At 49.0% G+C, this 24,487-nt stretch overlaps 1 protein-coding gene across 2 annotated transcripts in view; it reads left to right on the top strand.

The window, feature by feature from the left end:
- Positions 1–10,210, top strand: part of SMAD7 (SMAD family member 7) — a 31,152-nt gene extending 20,942 nt beyond the window's left edge. For both annotated transcript variants that reach the window (XM_030810468.1, XM_030810469.1), the window contains exon 4: positions 8,143–10,210. In XM_030810468.1, coding sequence (XP_030666328.1) covers positions 8,143–8,681 — 539 coding nt within the window. In that variant the 3' untranslated portion in view covers positions 8,682–10,210. The remainder of the gene's footprint in view (positions 1–8,142) is intronic.
- Positions 10,211–24,487: the final 14,277 nt, after the last annotated feature.

Below are 24,487 nucleotides of genomic sequence, written 5' to 3' on the forward strand. Positions count from 1 at the left end.
AACGAGGCCCACAGCAAAAGTAGCTTGGTTTCTTGCATGCATAGAGCCTCCCACCACCTGCAAAACCAGGGAAAAACTGTCCTGTCCTTCTAGGGGTTTTGTCCTTTTGGAAAATTGGCTTAATGATGCAGTAGTTTGTATTAAGATTTTCATGATGCTTTAACGTGTGTGTGTGTGTGTGTGTGTGTGTGTGTGTGTGTGTGTGTGTGAGAGAGAGAGAGAGAGAGAAAGAGATTGAGAGAGAGAGAGAGAGAGAATGAATCAGCATTCAGTGCCGGCTGCCCAGTTGGGAATCCAGATAGGGAATTTGGGGAATCTCCTACACTCTCAGGGTAGCAGGTGGGTAGGTGGGTGAGGTAAGAGACTTGACTTGGTAGTCTCTCTTGGACACGACAGACTTTCTGTTCCATGCTTGTCTCGGCCCTTGTGTCTTCCTGGGGGTGCCAGGGTCATTCCCAGAGGGAAGGCAGCTGAGCAGACAATGCCATGCAGGGCTAAGGGCTTCTGTGCCTGCTAATATGTGAACCCCCTTTCTGAAGACAGCTACTCTGAGTTACTTGGGGGGTAACAGTGGGAACCTGGTTGGTGCACCATGGAGGGGGGAAGTATCTGGAAATTCGAACTTGAGAAATGATTCGGCTGCATGCACACTAAACAGCAGCCAGAGAGGCCCTTTACTGTCAATATTATGAATGGAGTTGGCTGGGTCGGGAGTCCCCACCCTTCCTCTGAGGCCTCTCTCAGAGGAGCCTGGGCAGAGCGGGCCTCCTCAGACAGCAGTGGCTGCAGGCAGCTGGGTACACGCTGTAATTTGCATGGCTGAATGCTGGGGCACAGGAAGCCGCGTCAGCCTGACTGGCGAGACAGACAAGAGCTTTTGATTTGTGTGGCTTTCCTCCCCTGCCCTGTGCCACCCTCAATTACATTCTCCATGGCGAGATAAATGCTCTTAGGAGCATTTATCCCCGGGTTGGGGGCTTCAGACTCAGATGCTTGGGGGGTTTTGGGAGGTGGTGTGGGACCAGTTTGGGGAGCCAGGGAGTACATTTTAGTTCTAGGAATTGATTATTTAACGTAATTTGTAAGGACACAGTGACTAATTAGTGTTCTAGACCAGCAGGATCTGCGAAATATGTAGGCTTGGGAGAGGTGGCAAGGAGGGCGGTGATGGGAGGAGAAACTTCAGGGAACCAAGCCTGGGCAGACAGTGGACGGATGACAGTGATAAAAGAGATCCTCTCTTGGGTGCTCACCGTCTCTTGAGGGTGATGAATAGTAAGACAGAGTAAAAAGTCATTTCTGACTCTGAAATTTAAAAAAAAAAGTTGGTTTAGAGATGGACACAGCAAAACCTGACTCAAACCTCCTTCTCTTTTGATTTTATTTTGTTTTATTGTTGCAAATTAAATGCAAAAATGTACCCTGCTCCTCAAAGTGGTTTTCTTACTCTCTGGAAGGTAGTAAAAATAAATGGAACCAGTGTTGTTTAATTCTGAGAATCAGAGTGCAGCCAGAGACCATGAAGGCCAGAAGGGGGCTCATGGGGCCATCTTCCCTTGTCCCCTTTACATTATTTATGGACAGGTCCAACTGAGACCCCAAGAGGGCAAGCCACTTGGCCAAGGTCACAGAGCAGCTTGCTGGCAAAAAAGCCGTTTTACCCCCCATTTCTTGCTGCAGGGGAGTTGCACCCCATGCACAGCTCTAAAAGCTGGTGCAGCATTTCCAAAGTGTGTTCTGAAGGACACTTGGGAGAACAGTGGGCTTGGTGGCTTTAGAGGCCTGTGTCCACAGCTCACACCAGGCAATATTCTAGGCTTGAATTGCAGCTCTGCACTTCAGCCAGTGACTTGTGCCTCACCCCCACTACTCCCTTTTTTAAGATAGGCTGGTGATAGTATGCAGCCTCAGAGGGTTGCCATGAGCCACTTAGAGAACACAGCCTATGCAAAGTAAATGCTTATTAAGTGTAGGCATTGGCCCAGAACTGTTCTACCATGGGGTGTGGGGATGTGGAGACAATTGGAAAGACTGGTGGGCATTTTCTGAGCAGCTGGAGAACCCAGGAGCCTCAGAGATGAGACCAACGCGTGTGCAGCACTCTCCACAAGCTGGCCCCAATCACTTGCATCAAATTGGTACAGCAACCTTATGAGGCTGGCCTTGGGGGAACCCTGTTTTAGGGATGAGCTGAAGTTACCCCGAGGCTGCATGCGAGGTTGGTGTGAAATGCATATCTGGCTTTGTAGCTGGTCAGCTCACTTCTGGGGTTGGCACAGGGGTGGGGGTTCTGCCATGGCTAGAACACGCCAAGGGGTGGAAACGAAGCCTGCTGGGCCCGGGAACCAGAGAGCAGCCTGGCCTTTGAAGGAGACCCTGTGGCACCCGCTGCCCACCCCCAAGTCCAGCCATCTCACTTCACTAGAGATGTTGCAAAGCATGGAAAAAAAAAAAAAATCGGCCGGGCGTGGTGGCTCACGCTTGTAATCCCAGCACTTTGGGAGGCCGAGGCGGGCGGATCACGAGGTCAGGAGATCGAGACCACGGTGAAACCCCGTCTCTACTAAAAATACAAAAAATTAGCCGGGCGTGGTGGCGGGCGCCTGTAGTCCCAGCTACTCGAGAGGCTGAGGCAGGAGAATGGCGTGAACCCGGGAGGCGGAGCTTGCAGTGAGCCGAGATTGCGCCACTGCACTCCAGCCTGGGCGACAGAGCGAGACTCCGTCTCAAAAAAAAGAAAAAAAAAATCCAGTGTTCTCAGGTCAGCCTTCCACCAGCCAGGATTCATCCTCTGATCTGTTTGGGGAGAGAGCATGGGGTGCTGGAGATGGGTTGGGCCCCAGTGTTTTCTGATTAACTCGCAGTTTACCTGAAATATTTTGGTTTGTTTCCTCCATGAGGAACTCACTCTAAACCCCAGCATTGTCTGTGTTTCCTGAGGAGTCTCAGGGAGCTCTGGGGTCCTATTTCCTCTTTTGGATGAGGCTGTGAGCATGGTGGATTAGAGGCGGCCCCTTAAAGTGAGCCCAGATATCTCAGCAAGTTTTACGCGTCTCTCTTTGGGGGAGGGATTTGCCTATTGAAAACAAGAGACCAGCAAGGGTCCTTGTGAATTATGATGATTTGGCGTGAGAATAGATGGGATGGATTGGCACTGGAGTCCCCTTTTATCTTAGGCTTGTCCCTGAAGAAGGCTTGTTGATACCAGAACAGCCAATTTCCTGACAGGGTTGGGAGCAGGGGATGGGTGCTGTTAACCTTTGAGATGTCTGATGTGGAGGGAGAGACAGGATGAGGCAACCGTTGGTGGCGCCTGGGTCCTGAGGAGGGAGGACCCTGGACCTGGCGTTGGCGAGGCGTGGTGATGTTTGCGCTCCCAGGTTGCCAGGTGCAAGCTGTCCGTGTCCACATTTCTGCCCTTCGTTTGCCCCTGATTGGCACAGGGAGCCTGCTGGAGGCGGCCATGCCTGCCCAGGCGCCCTTCCTCCCCAACTTCTCCGTCCTCAGCCTTCTGCTCTGCTGGACCGTGGCAGAGGGGGCTCATAGGCCCATGACCCTGTTGGACTTTGGCAGAGGACTATCACTTCATTATCTAAGTGCCTCACAGAGATGAGAGCTGGTGGAGACCCCTCCTCACCCACCTTTGACCCCAGCTCCCGGTACCCTGGCAATTGGGCACATTTAACCATGGGGTGTCCGCTGATGGAGCTCATGTTTCTACTGGCTTTTTTCCCCAAGCTTGGCCATGTTCCTAAATGGAATCTTGGGGACCCCCTCCCCTCAAGTACCTCCTTTGCGTGTCTGGGCCCAGTCAGGCCCAGATAGCTTCTCTTCCATGCGTGCCCGTGTTCTCAGAACCCCATGGCTGTTCTTGGAGCTGCTCTGCCTCTCTGCCCTTTGCCTTCAGGTGGAGAATGGTATTGTTGAGGCACTGAACAAGGCCTTTCCTCCCTCCTCCCATTTTTCTTCTTTCTCATCTCCTGACGCCTTCAAATTAAAAATTTAAGAAGGAGTCTGGGTGCAGTGGCTCATGCCTGTAATCCCAGCACTTTGGGAGGCTGAGGCGGGCGGATCACGAGGTCAGGAGATGAAGACCATCCTGGCTAACACGGTGAAACCCCATCTCTACTAAAAATACAAAAAATTAGCTGGGCGTGGTGGCGGGCGCCTGTAGTCCCAGCTACTCCAGTGGCTGAGGCAGGAGAATGGCGTGAACCCGGGAGGCGGAGCTTGCAGTGAGCCGAGATTGGGCCACTACACTCCAGCCTGGGCGACAGGCGACTCCGTCTCAAAAAAAAAAAGAAAAAAATTTAAGAAGGGGAAAATTCCTTGCTTAACCTAAAATGTGGCCTTGAGGCCTGGTCACCCTGTGCCATTGAGACCTGGGGTGTGAGGTTCATTCATGAGCCTCTGGTCTCCTGGAAGGGTCTGGTCTGTTCATTCATGAGCAAGGTAATTAAATAACTCTTTGTAAGAGTCAGGGAGCTCCTTGCTAAGTGTTCTTCCCCAGTTAGAGCGCAAACACAGCCTGAAGTCCTCTCCCCTCTCAACGCCCACCTCCCCCTTCCCTTTAAAGGGAGGATTTTATGCTTTAAGGGAAATGGGGAAGGGGGGGCGGGGGGGAACACCTTAAAGGAATTTTAGGCAGATTCAGCATTTTTCTGGTGTTGCTCCAAAAATTCCCCACACTGTAATAAAAGGAAAAAATTGTGAGCAGGCATCTGATTAGTGAGCTTTTTGCAACACAGCTTTTCTTTTGGATGCTTTAAAATGAACACATACTGTTTTAAAACAAGCCCCTGTACAGTTTTCTGGGGAGGGGGAGAAGTTTGTGGAAAATACCGGAAAAGGTTATAAAGCTGAGGGAAATTAACAAAGGACTGTGAGTTTTGCCTTTGGAGGTTAACTATCAGCGAGAGGCCAAGGCTCTTCCTTAGTCCTTGTGCAGATTCAACTTCCCAGCCCCTCGACACGTGGCCCGGGAAGTCCCTGGGAGCAAAGCGTCCACACAGACCTTTGTGGGGAGACTCGTGCGGGCTGTGGGCCCGATTCAGGGAACTGTGTTTCTGTGAAGATGAAGCTGAGCATTTCCCAGAAATGAGCCCAAATGGTGGGGAACTCAGGGCAAAGAGAGGAATCTCTGTACTGGCAATGGGGGATGTCGTGCAGGGTCCCCAGAAGGTGTGATATTAACACAAGGGTGTGTGTTCGAGGGACCTTTGCTGTTGCTGAATGGTTTCGCTGGAAAGCTCGTTTTTTTGTGTGTGCTTAGAAATAGTCCCGGCAGGAGGAGACTGGGGCTGTCCTAACGGGAGGACAGAGGCTGCTGGTCGGGGAGCTGGAGGGGACAGCGAGGGAGGAGCAGGCAGGAGTCTCCCTGCGGTGGGTTAGGGCACCGAATGGACTTCAGGTGCCTTGTTCACACACAGCGGCATTCACGACATCCACGCACTGCCGACATCCACGCACTGCAGATTTTCTGGGCTGGGTCATTAACCTCAGCAGAAAAATGCTTTTTCCAGGGGGTGTCTGGCAGCACATTGCGGGCGGGCTGCACAGATGAAACAGAAACCCACCTGACACTTCCCCCTGCTGCTACAGGTCTCAGGCTCCAGTCCCCACCCAGCTTCCTCTGCCCCCAGAGGCCCCCACCCTTGGCAGACAAGGGTGTCTGCCACCCCTTGCCTAGGTGGCTAGCAGGCCTGGCATGGGGGCGCCTCGATCTCAGGTCCGTGCTTCACTCACTCCCTTGCTCCTCCTCCTCCTCCTGTTGGCCGGTGCCAGGTTTCAGTGGGTCCGGCTGCATGAAACAAAGCATTGTGAGGCTCTGCTGAGGGTCTCCCACCCTCCTTCCCTCCTGCCTCCTTCCCAGCGGCTCCCCGAGTTTCCTTTCCAGGCCAGGTTTGTTGTCCCGAATTGGGAAAATAAGCAAAAGCTTCTTGTGTTTCAGAACACCCTCCACCCCATCAAAAGGGTGTATGTGCTGTGCCTCCCAGAAGAGGGCTTTCTTCCCGATTCACACTTGATGCCAATGTGTCCTTCCTTCCATGGGCGTTCAGGTCTTTGGTGTAGCCTTCAGAGCTGAGTTCCCTCAGCAAGAAAGTTCAAAGATTGCCAGCGCTCACAAGTTTATTAGCAGTTGATGGATACTTTGCAGAAACAAGTGAATGCCTGATGAGTCACCTTCTCCCTGTCCCTGTCTTGTTTTCCATATGTTCCAGTATGTATGTGCACACAGAAACACACATAACACACACTCGTACACACTGACATCATGGACACAGTCTTGCACACGCACATGCACACGCACTGGACTTCCTAGCTACGTGGGGGCGGTGACCGGCCAGTTTTCTGGTGTTGATTTTCAGTGGGGTGGGGGTTGAGGGAAAGGATTGAGACCTCAGTGTCCCCTTTTTGTGGAGCTTTTGGGGCAGGCATTTGGGAAGGCCACCTTGGGGTGTCTGTAGGGAACCGCTGCTCAGGGTGTGTGTGTGTGTGGCTGCCTCAGCAGGCCGCAGTGTGCACATTTGTATGGCCTTACTGACGGGCACCTCCATCCAACATTGGCTGCTACTTAAAAAAAAAACAACAACTGAGTGGAGCCAATGAGTTCCCAGGTCCTAACACGCCTGTAAAAGTTGGAGCCAGTTAGTGTCCTGGGCTGCCCCAGTTACCCAGCCTGCTGGGGCAGCAAGATGCGGCCCCATCCTCTGCCATCGACCCCCTGCGGGGTGCAACCCATCATCATTGACTCTGAACCCAGTTACTCCAGAAACACAAAGGCCACACCAAAACACATCTCACACTCAACCCCTGCTTTGTGCCCCCCAGGTCCCCGAGAGGAGGAGCTGGGGCTGCAGGGAGCGAGGGCAAGGCCCTGACCGACGTGGGGCCCTTCCCCTCTGCTTTCCCCCCTCTGCTGTCCCCATTTTTGTTAACAAATATAAGACTTCCGGTCTCCACCCTGCTGCCACAAACCACAGCGTTCCTGCAGTCTGGCTGGGCTGGGGAGATTTATGGTCCCAAGTCTGAGGCCTGCCCGCTGGCTCCTACTTAAGGAGGAGTCAGAATGCCCGCCGCCGGGGCTCCCTTTCCCTCCGTGTGACCCCCCTTTTAAAGTCCTCCAAGTGCCTGTGGAGGAAAATTACCTTACCAGAATCACCCCGGCCTCCAGGCTGCCTGTGGGAAGAGCCCTGTGTAGGGAAGCGGGGCGGGGCCTGCAGGGGAGGGATGAGGGCGGAGCAGGGCGCCCTGCAGGCTCCAGATGCTTCTGTGGAAGGAGGGGAAAGAGGGGGCACCCCTGGGGACGGGGGTGCCGGCAGAGAAGGGGAGAAGGGGGACGCATCTATTTGAGACACATAATCTTCTGTCTGGGCTGGAGGAAGCTTTGTTAAGGTAGCCCGGGTTAATACCGGTGTGCACGTTGTGATTTGGCATTTTGACATGAATTCACCCTTTGTGTACAGGGCTGCTGCTGACACACTGAGACTTGTTTTTGTATCAGGAATATAGATGTTTTTGTCCCAAGCCACCCTCATTTTTATTTTTACCAGATAGAAAGGTCCCTCATGACCACGGCACTGATCTGAGAGCTGGGTGGCAGGCACCCAGAGACCATCGCATAGGTGGTCCCAGAGTCTAGACACCTGGGTTCTAGCTCTGGCTGTTTCATCCCCTGGTACTCCAGCAGCAGGCTTTCTGGGTCCTGGTTTTCTCATCAGCGTGACAAGGGGCTGGAGGAGCTGGCCTTCAAGGTTCCATCCAGTTGAAAGATCTGTAACTCCAGGACGTTGCTGAGGCTTTTTGCGGCCCTAAAACCAGACCACCCAAGGGTCCCTTTGCATCTGTGCTCTGCAGAGAAGAGGCTTTGTTGGCCAGGTGGGCACAGGTGGTGGTGTACTAGACTCCTGATGGGCAGGGGCCTGGAGAGAAGCAGCACCCAGCGCTTCCTATGCTTAAAGAAAGGCAGAGTCCTGGTCAAAGGGCTGTAAGAGCCTGGGCAAGTCCAGGACTATCCTCACCGCCTCCTTCTTTTTGTCTGGTCCTGAGAGATGAGCTGGTGACTGGGTGCAGGGGGTGTCTTCATTCTAGGAGTCACCAATGCCTTTCCCCACTAACCCTCTCTGCCATTGTGTTTTCTAGATTCCCAACTTCTTCTGGAGCCTGGGGATCGGTCACACTGGTGCGTGGTGGCATACTGGGAGGAGAAGACGAGAGTGGGGAGGCTCTACTGTGTCCAGGAGCCCTCTCTGGATATCTTCTATGATCTACCTCAGGGGAATGGCTTTTGCCTCGGACAGCTCAATTCGGACAACAAGAGTCAGCTGGTGCAGAAGGTGCGGAGCAAAATCGGCTGCGGCATCCAGCTGACGCGGGAGGTGGATGGCGTGTGGGTGTACAACCGCAGCAGTTACCCCATCTTCATCAAGTCCGCCACACTGGACAACCCGGACTCCAGGACGCTGTTGGTACACAAAGTGTTCCCCGGTTTCTCCATCAAGGCTTTCGACTATGAGAAGGCGTACAGCCTGCAGCGGCCCAATGACCACGAGTTTATGCAGCAGCCGTGGACGGGCTTTACCGTGCAGATCAGCTTTGTGAAGGGCTGGGGCCAGTGCTACACCCGCCAGTTCATCAGCAGCTGCCCGTGCTGGCTAGAGGTCATCTTCAACAGCCGGTAGCCGCGTGCGGAGGGGACAGAGCGTGAGCTGAGCAGGCCACACTTCAAACTACTTTGCTGCTAATATTTTCCTCCTGAGTGCTTGCTTTTCATGCAAACTCTTTGGTCGTTTTGTTTGTTCGTTTGTTTGTTGGTTGGTTTTCTTCTTCTCGTCCTCGTTTGTGTTCTGTTTTGTTTCGCTCTTTGAGAAATAGCTTATGAAAAGAATTGTTGGGGGTTTTTTTTGGAAGAAGGGGCGGGTATGATCGGCAGGACACGCTGATAGGAAGAGGGGAAGCAGAAATCCAAGCACCACCAAACACAGTGTATGAAGGGGGACGGTCATCATTTCACTTGTCAGGAGTGTGTGAGTGTGAGTGTGCGGGTGAGTGTGCACGTGTGTGCAGGAGCAGCAGATGGGGAGATGGCGTGCTCTTTGTTTTATGTCTCTTACAGATGTCCCCAGCAGAGAGGTTTGCAGTCCTAAGCGGTGTCTGTCCTGCCCCTTGGACATGCTCAGTGGGGCAGAGGCAGTACCTGGGCAAGCTGGTGGCAGGGGTCCCAGCAGCTGCCAGGAGCACGGCTCTGTCTCCAGCCTGGGAAAGCCCCCGCCCCTCCTCTCCCTCATCAAGGACACAGGCCTGTCCACAGGCTTCTGAGCAGCGAACCTGCTAGTGGCTGAACCAGAACCAATTGTTTTCCTCCTTGTCTTACTCCCTTCCCGCCAGCCCCTGCCATTGTACTGTCTTTGTTTTTTGGCCATCTGCTCCTGGATCTCCCTGAGATGGGCTTCCCGAGGGCTGCCGGGGCAGCCCCCTCACAGTATTGCTCACCCCGTGCCCTCTCCCCTCAGCCTCTCCCCTGCCTGCCCTGGTGACATCAGGTTTTTCCCGGACTTAGAAAACCAGCTCAGCACTCCCTGCTCCCAGCCTGTGTGTTGAGCTCTGCTATTAGGCCAGCAAGCGGGGATGTCCCTGGGAGGGACATACATGCTTAGCGGTCCCCTTCCCTCCAAGAAGGATTTGGTCCGTCATAACCCAAGGTACCATCCTAGGCTGACACCTAACTCTTCTTTCATTTCTTCTACAACTCATACACTCGTATGATACTTTGACACTGTTCTTAGCTCAATGAGCATGTTTAGACTTTAACATAAGCTATTTTTCTAACTACAAAGGTTTAAATGAACAAGAGAAGCATTCTCATTGGAAATTTAGCATTGTAGTGCTTTGAGAGAGAAAGGACTCCTGAAAAAAAAACCTGAGATTTATTAAAGAAAAAAATGTATTTTATGTTATATATAAATATATTATTACTTGTAAATATAAAGACGTTTTATAAGCATCATTATTTATGTATTGTGCAATGTGTATAAACAAGAAAAATAAAGAAAAGATGCACTTTGCTTTAATATAAATGCAAATAACAAATGCCAAATTAAAAAAGATAAACACAAGATTGGTGTTTTTTTCTATGGGTGTTATCACCTAGCTGAATGTTTTTCTAAAGGAGTTTATGTTCCATTAAATGATTTTTAAAATGTACACTTGATTTCATGTTGTCCTCCAACTCCTTTTTCTTCTGCTGCTTGGAGGGAGTGGGGAGGAGTATTCATCCAAATTCAGTTGAGTTGGCGTCTTCCCAGCCCAGTGCTTGGAGGATGGGAGACGTGGGCCACAAAAGAGAGACATCTAGAACAGCCCTGGTCTTCAAGAGTGCGGGAAAGACCTGCAGCCACCCAGACATCCCTCCTTCTTGTGTCTTGAATTTGTAATGGGAGACAACCTACAGGAGCCCTGTGCGTGATAATTCAAAGCTTGTAGAATTGAGGACAGGGAATTAGATCTAGGGTGATGGGAAGGAGACCGGATTAGGGGATGCATGGGAAAGTTCGGCCCCAAGAACCTGGGTCCGTCTGGTTCTTGCCAACTCCTCACTTGGTATTAAATCCTGAGCCTGCTGTACCTCTGCTAGACTGGATTCCAGGAGAAGTTTCCTGGGGCTGAGACCCTGGAAGGGTGATGAAGGTGGGGGTTGAATGTCAGTGGTGGTCAGAGGGACTAGGCCACCTCCTGGCTCCCTCCCAAATACTGTCCTGGGCCACAAAAGTCACAGAGTCCAAGTTCCACTCTGCAATATCCTCCCTTGTCTGCTGGAACTTAAGTGACAGTTCACTAGTCCCCTTCCCCAGCCTAGCTCTTATGGCACTTGCAGTCAAAATGCCTCTTCAGTGCTGTCTTTGCATCAGCCTGCCTTGGTTCACTGCTGAACGTGATCTGAGCCATGTTTTAGATTCGGGAGATCTTGCACAAGAGATGGTCTAAATAGGGTACCAAACAAACGGCTGTGCAGGTGTCTATGTAAGGGATTTTGAACCTTATATCCAGGAAGGAGGTTCTTATGAAGTGGGGGGTTAAGATTTGGATATCATAAGCCTGTATAATTTCATGAGAGCTTTTTGGAAGGCCAGTGTAGAAAGCCAACTTTCCGTTTTGCCAAAAAATCACCAAAAGCGCTACAGCCTACTGGCGCCACCATTTCATTAAAGGGAATGACAATACAATTGTTTAGCAAGAAATATTAATACATGTTGATTGTTGATTTATGCTCCAGGGCATTAATGCCAAGTGCTCATCCTGGCCAACTTGTTTACATGTGATGGGGAGCTTACTACCTCTCAAAGTAGCTTTTGCTTTTTTTTGTTTTTTTTTGAGATGGAGTCTCGCTCTGTTGCCCAGGCTGGAGTGCAGTGATCTCGGCTCACTGCGGCCTCTGCCTCCCGGGTTCAGGCGATTTTGCTGCCTCAGCCTCCCGAGTAGCTGGGATTACAGGAACACACCACCACACCCGGCTAATTTTTTGTATTTTTAATAGAGATGGGGTTTTGTCACGTTGGCCAGGCTGGTCTTGAACTCCTGACCTTAGGTGATCCACCTGCCTCAGCCTTTCCCAAAGTGTTGGGATTACAGACAGGCTCACTACGCCTGGTCGCTTTTTGCTTTTTATCACTAAACTGAAACTTGCTTACATTGTAGTTCTGTAACCCAGAATAAGTGCAAAATCTCATCTCTAGAAAACACCCAAGGAGGATTCTAATCAACTCCAGGGTGGTAGCAGCGGAGGACGGGTAGGGAGGGAAAGTGTTTCACTGGGGGCTGTCAAAGTCATTTTAGTTTGCTCTAAATTGAGTCGGCATGCCCGGAAGCTCTTTAATAATCGTAGCTACCATTTACTGAATGCTTCCCTAGGTGCCAGGCATAATGTTTAGGCATTTGAGGGAATTCTCATTTCATCTTCATTAGGACATGCTGCAAAAGTGGAGGCTTTGAGAAGTGAAATGACCTGCTCAAGGTCACACGGTGAGATAGTAAGTGGTTAGGGAGATCAGGATCTGACTCTGGGCTGAGTGGTTCTTCCTGCTTGGTCCACGCCCTGTTGAGATGTTTATTTGGTAGGATCCTGTGTGGCTCCAGTCCCACAACTCCCTGAAATGGAGAGGAGGTGGGAGGGTGGTCCACCACGTTTCCTCCTGGCCCTGCCACTTGTGCAAGGCCTCTGGATTTGGGAGGCAGAAGCTGTGGCTTCTGGAGGAAGGAGAGGCTGGAACAGGAGTGGAGGTGTGTGGATTCTGCCAGCATGGCTGATTCCGGGTGGCGGGGAAAGAGGAGTGCTTACGAGGAGTCTGGCATTTGCTGGTTTCTGACACTTCCCTCTTTTTGCCGGCAAGCCTGTCACCCACAGTCATCTCCTGAGCACCTTCAATGTGCCCAGAACTGTGCCGCGGCGGTCACGGAGGTAACATGGACCTGGACAGTGCCTGTGAGTGATGCTGGGGGACGAGACGCCACACCTAAGATGATCAGCAACAGAGCAGGCAGAAGAAAAGGCGAGGACCCAGGAGGAGGCCTGGTCTTGGGGCCACAGGTGCTTGCAGAGGAGGTGGGACTTTCAGCTCAGATGGCATTGAGATTAGCAGAGTAGGGGGAGAAGGTACCCCATTGGAATGAAGTTTTCCTGCCTCTTGGTACTCCTTCCTTTCAGTTCACCCCTTAAATTTCAGGGTATTTTATATAACTCGATCTCAGGCTCTGCTCAGGCTACACCCTCTCCCTGGACGACAGCATCACTCCGGTGGTTCCGTCTCCGTCAGACCTGTAGATGCCTCAGCTGTCCCAACCAGAAACCTGGATTCCCCATCCTTGCCCCGTCCCCCATAATAAAAAAAACAAATTCCCTCCATCCTGTTTCACTCAATCAATAATTATAAAATGCAAATATCTCTCTCAGAGTTCTCTTTTCTCTACCCCCACTAGCATGGCTTAATTCAGGGCCTGTAAGTTTTCCCTGGGTCTCCCTTACCTCTGGTGAAAGTAGCCCTTCAGCATCCACCTCTGCCAACCTCTCCCCTGAGTCCCCAGCCCTCCACACACAGAAACCTTTTATTCCAGGCATGCAGGGGGATGCACCGTGCTGCAGGCCCGCCGTGCTCATGTGCTTCTGCAGCAAGTGCTTTGCAGCCACTTCAATTAGCTATCTCCTCCTTATCCTTGGGATATGATGCAGGCAACACTTCCTCCAGGAAGCCTCCACCCTTTAAAAAATTTCCGTCTGGCTGGGTGCGGTGGCTCATGTCTGTAATCTCAGCACTTTGGGAGGCTGAGGCAGGCGGATCACCTGAGGTCAGGAGTTCGAGACCATCCTGGCCAACATGGTGAAACCCCTGTGTCTACCAAAAATACAAAATTAGCCTGGTGTGGTGGTCAGCGCCTGTAATACCAGCTACTTGGGAGGCTGAGGCAGGAGAATCACTTGAACCCAGGAGGCAGAGGTTGTGGTGAGCCAAGATTACGCAATTGCACTCCAGCCTGGGCGACAAGAGTGAAACTCTGTCTCAAAAAAAAAAAAAAATTGTCCTGAAGAGTGATCAATAGTGTAAGATTCTCTCTCCTGCTGAACTATAAGCTCTTGGCACCCTGGAGTCTCAACTGGAGTCTCAGTTAGGATTCACTGCCCTGACAATTCCTGGTGTGGTGCTCAGACAGGACTTGTCTCATGAACAAGGCATATCTGTGGGCTTAGCTTGGGCTGGGAATAATAGTCATCATCTTCATCATCAAGAAGCAACGCTGAGTATGTCCTGACTCCGTGCTAGGCAGTGTTCTAAGCACTTTACACTGGGATTGTCCCATATGATCCTGACAGCCACTCTGTGAGTGGATACCATGATCATCACTCCCATTCTACAGATAAATAGGTTCAAAGAATTGCCCACAGTCTCCCAGCTGTTAAGTGATAGCATCAGATTTCATCACTTCTGTGTTATCTAATCTCTCTGGGCAGGCCTGGCTCAAGGAGTTGGGTATATGTTTTTTCTAAAACAAGTTCTGGTTTGGAAGGACCAAGCTGATCTGACTGTCGAGCAACAGAAACAACATCTGCCATTTGTACGTGTCAGTGCACACCAAGGGTATGCTGCCTGTGCCCCCACGCCACAGAGGATGTGGGCAGGCCTTCCCTGATTCAGGAAGGGCCTGACCCTCCAATGGGTGAGTGATTTGCCTAGGACCACCTATGCACAGCCTGTGATGGAAGCTAGATTTGCACCCAAACCTACAGCAAGAGACGACTTCTCGCTGGGTCTATTAAGCTCCCAACACTCAGCAGCCTGCAAAGGACCTGTTTGTCAGCTCAGCCGGTGTGCCCTCAATGAGCAACTCCTGATTATCCCTGAGGGTGTGCTGGGGGCAGGCAAGGTGGGGGCCTGATGTGAAATAGGATGTGGTTCACAGTCACCGGTTTGGGGGTCAGACAGATCTGGGTTTGAGCACTCACTTGGGCAAGTCACAACCTCTCTGAACCTCAATTTCCAAAGCATAAAGTGTGTATTATACTTTCATGAGGCTAAAATGGGGACTGGGGAGGAAATTCATGTGAAGAGCTGACCATATGCTAATTAGGTTGAACCACGTGGGATTGCTAATATCTGATCATGTTGACCCACAATAATGGCAATTTCAGATACTTTATTAGATACTCAATCCAAGGCAGCTGGCCGTAATCAGGGGTTCCCCACCCTTCTTTTCATCCCGCAGCTGCAGTCAGAGGCTGGTGGTGCCCTCTGGGTGGTGGATTTTGCAGCGAGTGAGAGAAGACAGTCGGAAAGCCAGTCCATGGATAGTAGGGGGTGGCCAATATTGAGGCGATTACTTCCTGCTCAGAATGTCATCCAACTGCTGAGCCCAGGCCAGGGCAGGAAGCAAAGACCGCCAGCAGCCAGGGCTGCAGGGTTGGGGTGTCCTGGCCTCAGGAGGAGGGGTGCGTGGGCCCAGGCTGCCACCCTCGGAGCCAGGAGCAGCCTGCACAGTCCCCGGTTTCCTGGCGGCTCTCAAGCAGGAGGCCCGAGCTGCTAGCTCAGCAGTTTTGCCCCAGCCAGAAGAACCCCGCTCTCTTTCTGAAAGTAATGATTTTCTAAAAATGGATTCCCTCCCCTCCCCTAGCTGCAATTAATCTACCCAACACAAAGTGGCCGCTGGAGGAGGACTCTGGTGAGTTGGGACTAGTGCAAGTGCTTTGATTAATTCAGGGACAATTTCCTGGCTGGGCTGGGGGTGAGAGGCTGGGCAGGGACACGCTGCCTGGGTCGGGGGTGGCCCACTGCAGGGTTCATTTAAACCGCTGTGAGAGCCACGGACACCTGGGAGAGCTGGGAGCCTCTTCCTAGGGAGCCTGTGCCCACCTTCCTGGGGATTTGAGAGGCAGAGTCTGCCATGGACATGTGCCCAGGTGCCAGGGGAAGCTCTTGCTAAGCCTGGAGCTGCCTGGAGCTGCCATTTTAGTGGAAGCTTAGGGGGAGTAGGAATACAATTGTTTCTACCATAAGCCCTTATATCTTACGTAGTAGAATGCAAACTTGACCTTAATTGTTGAGAAAAAACAAGACACTTCAAGGACACGTGGTTGCCCTTGATGTTGCTGTAAGTGGTAGCCCCAGGCCCTGGCAGTTTCTCTTCTGCTGTGGGCATTTTGGTGGAAAAGTGTAAGATCAGTGGGACACAGAAGCCCTGGGGACAGAAATAGAGTGTGTATATTAGGACTGCTTTGAACCTTAAAGAAAGCAGAGATGTGTCATAGACAACTATATTGAATCCATTCTCTGCAGTGTAGACAGCCCTTTCATACACGTTCCTCTAATGATTCTGGATGGGAGCTCTGACTACCCCCATTTTAGAAGAAACTGAGGCTAAAAGAGATGAGCAACTTACACGAGTCACCCAGCCAAGAGATGGCCAAGCAGTTTTCCTTAAGCCTAACCCAGGGCTCTTTTATCCAAAGCCTGGTGCTCATCACTCTGTCCCATGCCCATTTCAAACTCCAGGTCTTGCACTTAGCCTGCCCAGATCCCAGCAGTAATGAGTGACTTGGGGTCAAGATATTTCATTCCCAGGGAATACTTACGCACTTCCCTCATTTCCCAGCCTCCCTTGCAGTTTGTTTGGGACCATGTGACCAGTTCTGGCCAATGGGCTGTGAGAAGTGCCGTGTGTCACTTCCAAGCTAAAGCATTGAAAAATTGGTGCAGGGTGACCCAGCTCTCTCTCTCTCTCTCTCTCTCTCTGCCACAGGGACCTGGAAGATATGTTTTAGGATGATGGAGACAGAAGACGGAAAAGCACTCGGATCCTGAATGGCTGCTCCGGAGAGCCCCTGGGCCGCTGCAGACTTTGTTTGAATGTGGAACTTTTTCTTTGTGGCTGAGATTTGGAGGTTTGCCTATCCAGATGATTATGTGACCTGTGCCCCACACTCAGTCCCTTGCAGAATCTGGCTTGCTTCTTTCTTTTATGGAGCTGGGTCTTGTATCTCCAGCATCTGGCAGCTCCTTGAGGTCAGGCACGAGCCCAGCCCTCATGCTTACTTGAATCCTTTCACGATACAAAGCCCAGCACCGGGCTCATAGTAGGTGATGAGTAAATACCTGCTGTAATTGGCATGAAGTGCCTCTCCAGTGGTGCCCCATGAGGGACTGCCACCACGTGTCCTCCAAGGGCACAGTCTCCCACCTGGTCCAGGGCTCCTCTCTGATGAAACCCTGCCCTTGCCTGCTCCTCAGCTACATAGTCTTTGAAACGGCTCTTCACCTTCTCCTCAACCTCATCTCCGCAGGATACAGCTCCAGCCAGGCCAGGGGCCACTTTAACCTGGCCAAAGCCAGTACCATCTGGGCAAGGAGAGAGAGGCTCAGAGCAGAGCTCCGGCTCCAGTGAACACATTGATTAGAGTCATCAGACCACGTTCCCAGCTCCTCTCACCTATCCTGCTTGATTTTTCTTCATATTGGTGGTTGACATTATACTTACTGTATTATATACACGTTTGCCTTTTTTTTTTTTTTTTTTTGAGACTGAGTTTTGCTCTTGTTGCCCAGGCTGGAGTGCGATGGCACGATCTCAGCTTACCACAACCTCCACCTCCCAGGTTCAAGTGATTCTCCTGTCTCAGCCTCCTGAGTAGCTGGGACTACAGGCGCACACCACCATGCCTAGCTAATTTTGTATTTTTAGTAGAGATGGGGTTTCACCAGGTTGGCCAGGCTGGTCTCGATCTCTTGACCTCATGATCTGCCTGCCTTGGCCTCCCAAAGTGCTGGGATTACAGGCATGAGCCACCGTGCCTGGCCTGTGTTTGACATTTTATTATGTATCTGTTTGTTGGCTTGACTATTATCAGAGGCCCCTAGCAGAGTGTGAGCTCTGTGACAGCAGGGACTTTGCTCTGGTCACTGCCATAACCCCAGAATCCAGAACAATGCCCAGCACATGGAAGGGATAGAAGGCACTCAACCGATATTGGATGGATCAATGTTGAATGACTAACTCTTCAACTAAAATATATGAATTTAAGTTCCAGGCGAATTCTTTTTTTTATCTTTTTTCTTTTTTTTTTTTAGAGACAGGGTCTCTGTTGCTCGGGCTGTAGTGCAGTGGCATGATCATAGCCTTGAACTCCCGGACTCAAATGATCCTCCTGCCCTCAGCCTCCCAAATAGCTGGAACTACAGGTGAGCACCACCCTGGCTAATTTTTTAATTTTTTTGTTGAGACGGAGACTCGCTATGTTGCCCAGGCTGGTTTCCAACTGCTGGTCTCTAGTGATCCTCCTGCCTTGCTGGGATTATAGGAATGAGCCACTGTGCCCAGCCAAATTCCCTTTTCCCCAAGAAAACTGGGTATGGGGCCAGGTGCAGTGGTTCACGCCTGTAATCCTAGCACTTTGTGAGGCCGAGGCGGGCAGATTGCCTGAGCTCAGGAGTTCAAAACCAGCCTAGGCAACACGGTGAAACCCCGCCTCTATAAAAAATTAGCTGGTGTGCACCTGTAGTCCCAAATACTCGGGAAGCTGAGGCAAGAGAATTGCTTGAACCCGGGAGGCGGAGGCTGCAGTGAGCAAGACTGCACCACGGCACTCCAGCTTAGGTGACAGAGCGAGACTCCGTCTCCAAAAAAAGAAAAGTGGGTATGTACTTACTTTATAACGCTAGTGAAAATAAAAAGCACATTATTATATTCTTTTCTCCCAAAAGGTGAATGCAAAACTTTACCTCTTGGGGTGGTGGTAATAGCGACAACTACGCCCACAATAATAATAACAAAAACCTGCGTTTACTTAGGGCTAAGTATGTGCCAGGCACTCTCTGCAAGGTACGTTTTTGTTTGTTTTTGGTTTTTGGTTTTTTTGAGACGGAGTTTCACTCTTGTCGCCCAGGCTGGAGTACAGTGGCATGATGGCATGATCTCTGCTCACTGCAACCTCCGCCTCCCAGACCCAAGCAATTCTCATGCCTCAGCCTCCCGAGTAGCTGGGATTACAGGCGTGAGCCACCGCACCTGGCCTACGTTGTGTTGTCTTTAAGGTAAGTGCTCTCATTAGCTCATTTTACAGGTGAAGACTTGCAGGCCCAGAGAGACTCACAGCAAAAGCATGGCAGAACCGAAGCCCAGGTCTGCCTAACTCCACAGCCCTTGCTCTGAGCCCTGGGTCCCCAGGGGAGGCTAGAGACACCAGCAGCCTTGAAAGAGTAGTTTTCCCAGCTTCTGTTCCTTAAGGTCGAGACAGAAACACGCTAAGGCCTGATCCCACTGAGGCAGCTCGAGACTCTGAGGGTCTCTCTGCAGGAAGGGCTTGCTCCTTGGCCAAGCTGTCCTGTCTCAACCGGGGCTGTAATATTCACTGTGTATGGGCGTCGTGTCATCAGCACCAAATCTTCTAATGACACACTGCAGCCAGGGAAATTACAGTGCCCAGGAGACTTGTCCCAGAGGCCCTGCCCGAGGTAATTCCAGAGCAGGAGCGCATGCTGGGAAATAACAAGAAAGACAGAGTCTGGCTGCCAGCCTTAGGTAATGGAATGGTGAGTGATGGTAATGGGGGGTGGAGGGTGGAGGGTGGAAGATTTTATTTTACTTATACAGATCTTTTTCTTGAATTTTAAAAATATTGAAAAATGTTATCAAAAGTAAAAATTAGCCCTAACCTCATCATTTAAATTATTCCCTCCAACTTCACTCCCCAGAGGTGAACATGCTGGAGACTCGGATATGTCCCCTTTCTGAATTGGCTTCTGCCTCTACATATGCACATATACAATTCTCACCAATGGAGTCACATTCTACATATTGGCCTGCGCCCTGCTTATGTCACTTAATGATACATCACAGACATTTTTGGAGATTATTCATTTTCATGGTTGTCTAGTAGTGGAGCAGAATTTAAAAGATGCTAGTGTTCATTTAAAGATATGCCACTTAGTACTGAATGGGAGTGAGGGCGTGGTGCAACAGGAACTCTTGTGTGATGATGCTGGGGGTATAAACTGGTTAACTTTTTGGCAGTATCTACCAAAGCTAAAGAGAATCATACCTACATCAGAAATGCACACATATATTCACTAAAAGACGTGTACAAGAATATTCACAGCAGGCTGGGTACGGTGGCTCACACCTGTAATCCCAGCACTTACGGAGGCCGAGTCAGGCAGATCACTTGAGTTCAGGAGTTTGAGACGAGCCTGGCCAACATGGTGAAACCCCACCTCTACTAAAGAAAATGCAAACATTAGTCTGGCGTGTTAGCACATGCCTGTAATCCCAGCTATTTGGGAGACTGAGGCAGGAGAATCGCTTGAACCTGGGAGGTGAAAGTTACAGTGAGATGAGATGGCACCACTGCACTCCAGCCTGGGTGACACAGCGAGACTGTATCTCAAAAAAAAAAAAAAAAAAAAAAAGAATATTAATAGGAGCACTATTCATAATAGCTCCAAACTGAAACAACTCAAATATCTGTCAAAAGTAGATGGTCATTTACACAGTGCACATCATGCAACAATGGGCATGAAAGAACTCCAACTCTACACGGCAGCAGGATGATCTGCACAGTTACAACGTTGGGCCAAAGAAGGCACACACAGAAAAGTCTACACTGTATGATTCCCTTTATATAAAGTTCAAAATCAGGCGAAACCAATTTGTGGTGTTAGATGTCAGGAAGTGGGCATGAGAAGAACTTCTAGGGGCTGATGATGTCCTGTTTCTTGATCTTAGGGCTGGTTACATGGGGTGTACAGTTTGTGAAAATTGTGCACTTTTCTATATGTGTTATACATCAGTTAAAGTCTATATTTTTAAAGGAGGGTCAATGGCAGGCCATCCCTTCCAAAAATTCAGTCTTGTTTTCCCTAAGTTTGTCCCCTTCTTTTTATTCCAGCACCTAATGAGCTGCATATAGGACAGTGCCTTATGTATGATGTGACCCAGGGAGGCAATGGGAGTTGCGTTTTTTGGTTTTGAAATCCCTGGGACCAGGTAGTCAGCCTCAGGTGATGACTGAGGCTGTGCTGTCCCCATGTATTTGCTCTCAGGTAGTCAGTGAGCAATGGGGTAGAGAGAATGTCAGCGGGAGGGGGTGGGAGGAGGAGGAGAAAGAGGAGGAGAAAAAGGAGGAGGAAGAGGAGGAAGAAGAGGAGGAAGAGGAGAAAGAGGGAAAGGTCGCTGTTCTCAGGACTGCGGAGGGGACTGTCTTGCACATGGGCACTTGCATGAGTGGTGGAATTTCTGGGGTCCTAGCTACTATTACAGCAATGACAATAACAACAACTACTACTATTATTAATAGCATCCAACTTTTCTTGAGTGCTTACCTATTGCCAGACACAGTGCTGAGTGCTTTATATGCATCACTCATGTGGATCCTTTTAACACTGTGTAGTTTGTATCAGTACCCATTTGCGTGTTGAAGGCTCACGTGCATACAGTAAGCCCCTGACCACCACACCACACAAGCCCTTGCTTGTTTTGATTATTTAGTTGTTTATCTGGAGACCTATTATGTGCCTGATGCTGTTGAGGATTGAGGTATAAAAATGGATGTGTGCCAAGCATGGTGGCTCACACCTGTAATCCCACCACTTTGGGAGGCTGAGGCGGGTGGATCACCTGAGGTTGGGAGTTCGAGACCAGCCTGGTCAACATGGTGAAACCCCATCTCTACTAAAAATACAAAAAAATTTAGCTGGGCATGGTGGTGTTTGCCTGTAGCTCCTCAGGAGGCTGAGGCAAGAGAATCACTTGAACCCAGGAGGCGGAGGTTGCAGTAAGCCAAGATCACACCACTGCACTCCAGCCTGGGCAACAGAGTGGGACTTTGTCCCCCAAAAAAAAAAAAAGTATGTGATACAGTCTCTATAGTGTCTGAGCAGGTTAATAATTGGGTGCTTATCCAAACCAATTGTCAGTGCTTTATTTCTTATTTTGGGAGTGCTCAAAATAGGTGATTCATTTCTTTTGCTATTTACTTTTATCTCCTTAGCAAGATATGTTCCCTCTTTAAATATTAGAGACTAAATTAACAAATACAAAGGAGGGCCAGACTCAGTGGCTCACGCTTGTAATCCCAGCACTTTGGGAGGCTGAGGCGGGTGGATCACTTGAGGTTGGGAGTTCGAGACCAGCCTGACCAACATGGAGAAACCCCATCTCTACTACAAAATACAAAATTAGCCGGGCATGGTGGTACATGCCTGTAATCCCAGCTACTCGGGAGGCTGAGGCAGGAGAATCGCTTGAACCCAGGAGTCAGAGGTTGTGGTGAGCCGAGATAGCGCCATTGCATTCCAGCCTGGGCAACAAGAGCAAAACTCTGTCTCAAAAAACAAAACAAAACAAAACAAAAACCACCAAGTACAAAGGGAGAAGAATTTTGTGAAAATCACCTCTTGTGATTTTTACAGAGAACTTCTTGACATCTGAACATAACTCATTTCAGACTTTAAAAAAATACATTTTTATGTGCTCACTATATAATCGGTGCTCACAGAAAATTTGCTGAATGAATGCTTAAACTGTTACAAAATGACACTATTGTATGATTTTGTAAACTGCTCATTCCAAAACACAAACACACTTAATGCTGTAATGAGAACGTATTTCCAGGTTCATGAACACACGGCTACTTCTGATGCTTTCATTCATCATTAGTAGGGATAATTTTTTTTTTCCATGTGTTTGGGAGACATTTCTGTTTCTTTTGTGGATTTCTTGTTTATGTCCTCTGCCTATTTTTTTCTCTGGGTTTGTTACTCTTTGTGGTCATTTGTCTTAAAATTTTTTTTCAAAGTAATTCATACACAAAATGTTAAAAGTCAAGAACTATTGAAAGGCTTATTATGAAAAATTGCAGTCCACTGTTCTTTCTCTCCCACCCTAGGTTTATTCCCCAGAAATAACCCTTTCAACTTTTCAAGGTGTTTCTTTCAGTATTTATCACTGTAACTTTTTAGGGATATATAAAAGATTTTATTCATTAAAAATGTAAAAATAGTATATATTCATCAAATATTCAAAAGACACAAGAATGCATTAAATAAAATGTTAAAGCCCTTCTTAATGTCTCCAATGCTACTTTTCAGGAGTAAATTTCATTAGAATGGATTACAATAGTCCCTCCTTATCTGCGGTTTTGTTTTGTGCTGTTTCAGTTACCTGTGATCTATATCTATATATATGTGTGTCTGTGTGTGTGTATATATTTTATATATATATTTATATATATTTTATATATATTTTTATATATTATATATTTTTTATATATTTATATATTATATATATTTATATATTATATATTTATATATTTTATATATATTCATATATATTATATGAATATATAATATATAATAATATATATATATATTTTCGAGACAGCATCTTGCTCTGTCACCCAGGTTGGAGTGCAGTGGTGTGATCGTGGCTCACTGCAGCCTCGACCTCCTGGGCTCAATGGATCTTCCCACCTTAGCCTCCTGAGTAGCTAGAACTACAGGTGTGTGCCACCACATCCAACTAATTTTTGTATCTTTTGTAGAGATGTTTTTGTTTTTGTTTTCTTTTGAGACAGAGTCTTGTTCTGTCTTCCAGGCTGGAGTGCAGTGGCGCAATCTTGGCTCACTGCAACCTCTGCCTCCTAGGCCGAAGTGATTCTCCCACCTCAGCCTCCCAAGTAGCTGGGATTACAGGCATGCACCACCATTTCCTGCTAATTTTTTTGTATTTTTAGTAGGGATGGGATTTCACCTTGTTGAACTCCTGACTTCAAGTGATCCACCCACCTTGGCCTCCAAAAGTGCTGGGATTACAGGTGTGAGCCACTGCGCCCAGCCTAGAGATGGAGTTTTGCCATGTTGCCCAGGCTGGTCGCAAACTCCTGGGCTCAAGCCATCTGCCGACCTTGACCTCCCAAAGTGCTGGGATTACAGGCGTGAGCCAGTGTGCCCAGCCATGGTCTGAAAATATTAAGTGGGAAATTCCAGAAAGAAGCAATTTATAAGTTTTAAATTGTGTGCCATTCTGAGTAGCGGATAAAATCTCGTGTTGTCCCGCTCTGTCTTATCTGGGAGGTGAATCATCCCTTTGTCCAGCATGTCCATGCTGTAGGCACTTCCCACCCATTGGTCACTTAGTAGTGTCTCTTCGCAGAGCAACTGTCATAGTATTGCAGAGCTTGTGTTCAAGTAACCCTTATTTTGCTTAATGACAGCCTCGAAGCCCAAGAGTAGTGATGCTGACACGTTGTCTTAGGTGTTCTATTTTATTATTATTGTTGTTAATCTTTTACTACATCTAATCTATAAATTAAACTTCGTCATAGGTATATATGCACAGGAAAAAATATATAGGGTTCTGTACTATCTGTAGTTTCAGGCATCCTGGGTGTCTTGGAACATATCCCTCAAGGATAGTGGGGTACTACTGTATATCACCATATTCCAAAATAATATTCTTATTCTTATGTTTCTTGATACATCAATTTTAGATATCATCTAATAACTTCCTAGCTAGGGATTAGCTCTCTTGCAGCATCACATTGCTTCCCTTTTCAGTGGCCAACACTTACATTATTTTGACTATGCCCATATTGTACACCCTGAGTCATATAGTATACTATGATTGCATCTATGATTTTTACACAACGTATTGGTATTTCTGAAGTTGAGTTGCCTAGGTTCTTTTCATTTGCTTAAAGTTCATTGTATTTTTTGCCATTGGTTTCCACACTCTTCAATTACTTCTCAATATAGTTTTTCTCAAGGTTAAACCTACCAGATAGTTTGTCAGTTCAAATTTTTCCCCTTCTGAAGTCTCCATCCTTCTGCCTTAGTCTGGACAGGTTGCCTCATAGGCCTGATGCACAGCAGTCACCCTGAAGCATCCCTCCACCTTCTGTTGGGTGGGATCCCTCATTACCGTCATCCCATGACTTTACCTTTCTTGGTTTAGT

The sequence above is a fragment of the Nomascus leucogenys genome, chromosome 4 (assembly GCF_006542625.1).
Source record: "Nomascus leucogenys isolate Asia chromosome 4, Asia_NLE_v1, whole genome shotgun sequence".
NCBI lineage: Eukaryota > Metazoa > Chordata > Mammalia > Primates > Hylobatidae > Nomascus > Nomascus leucogenys.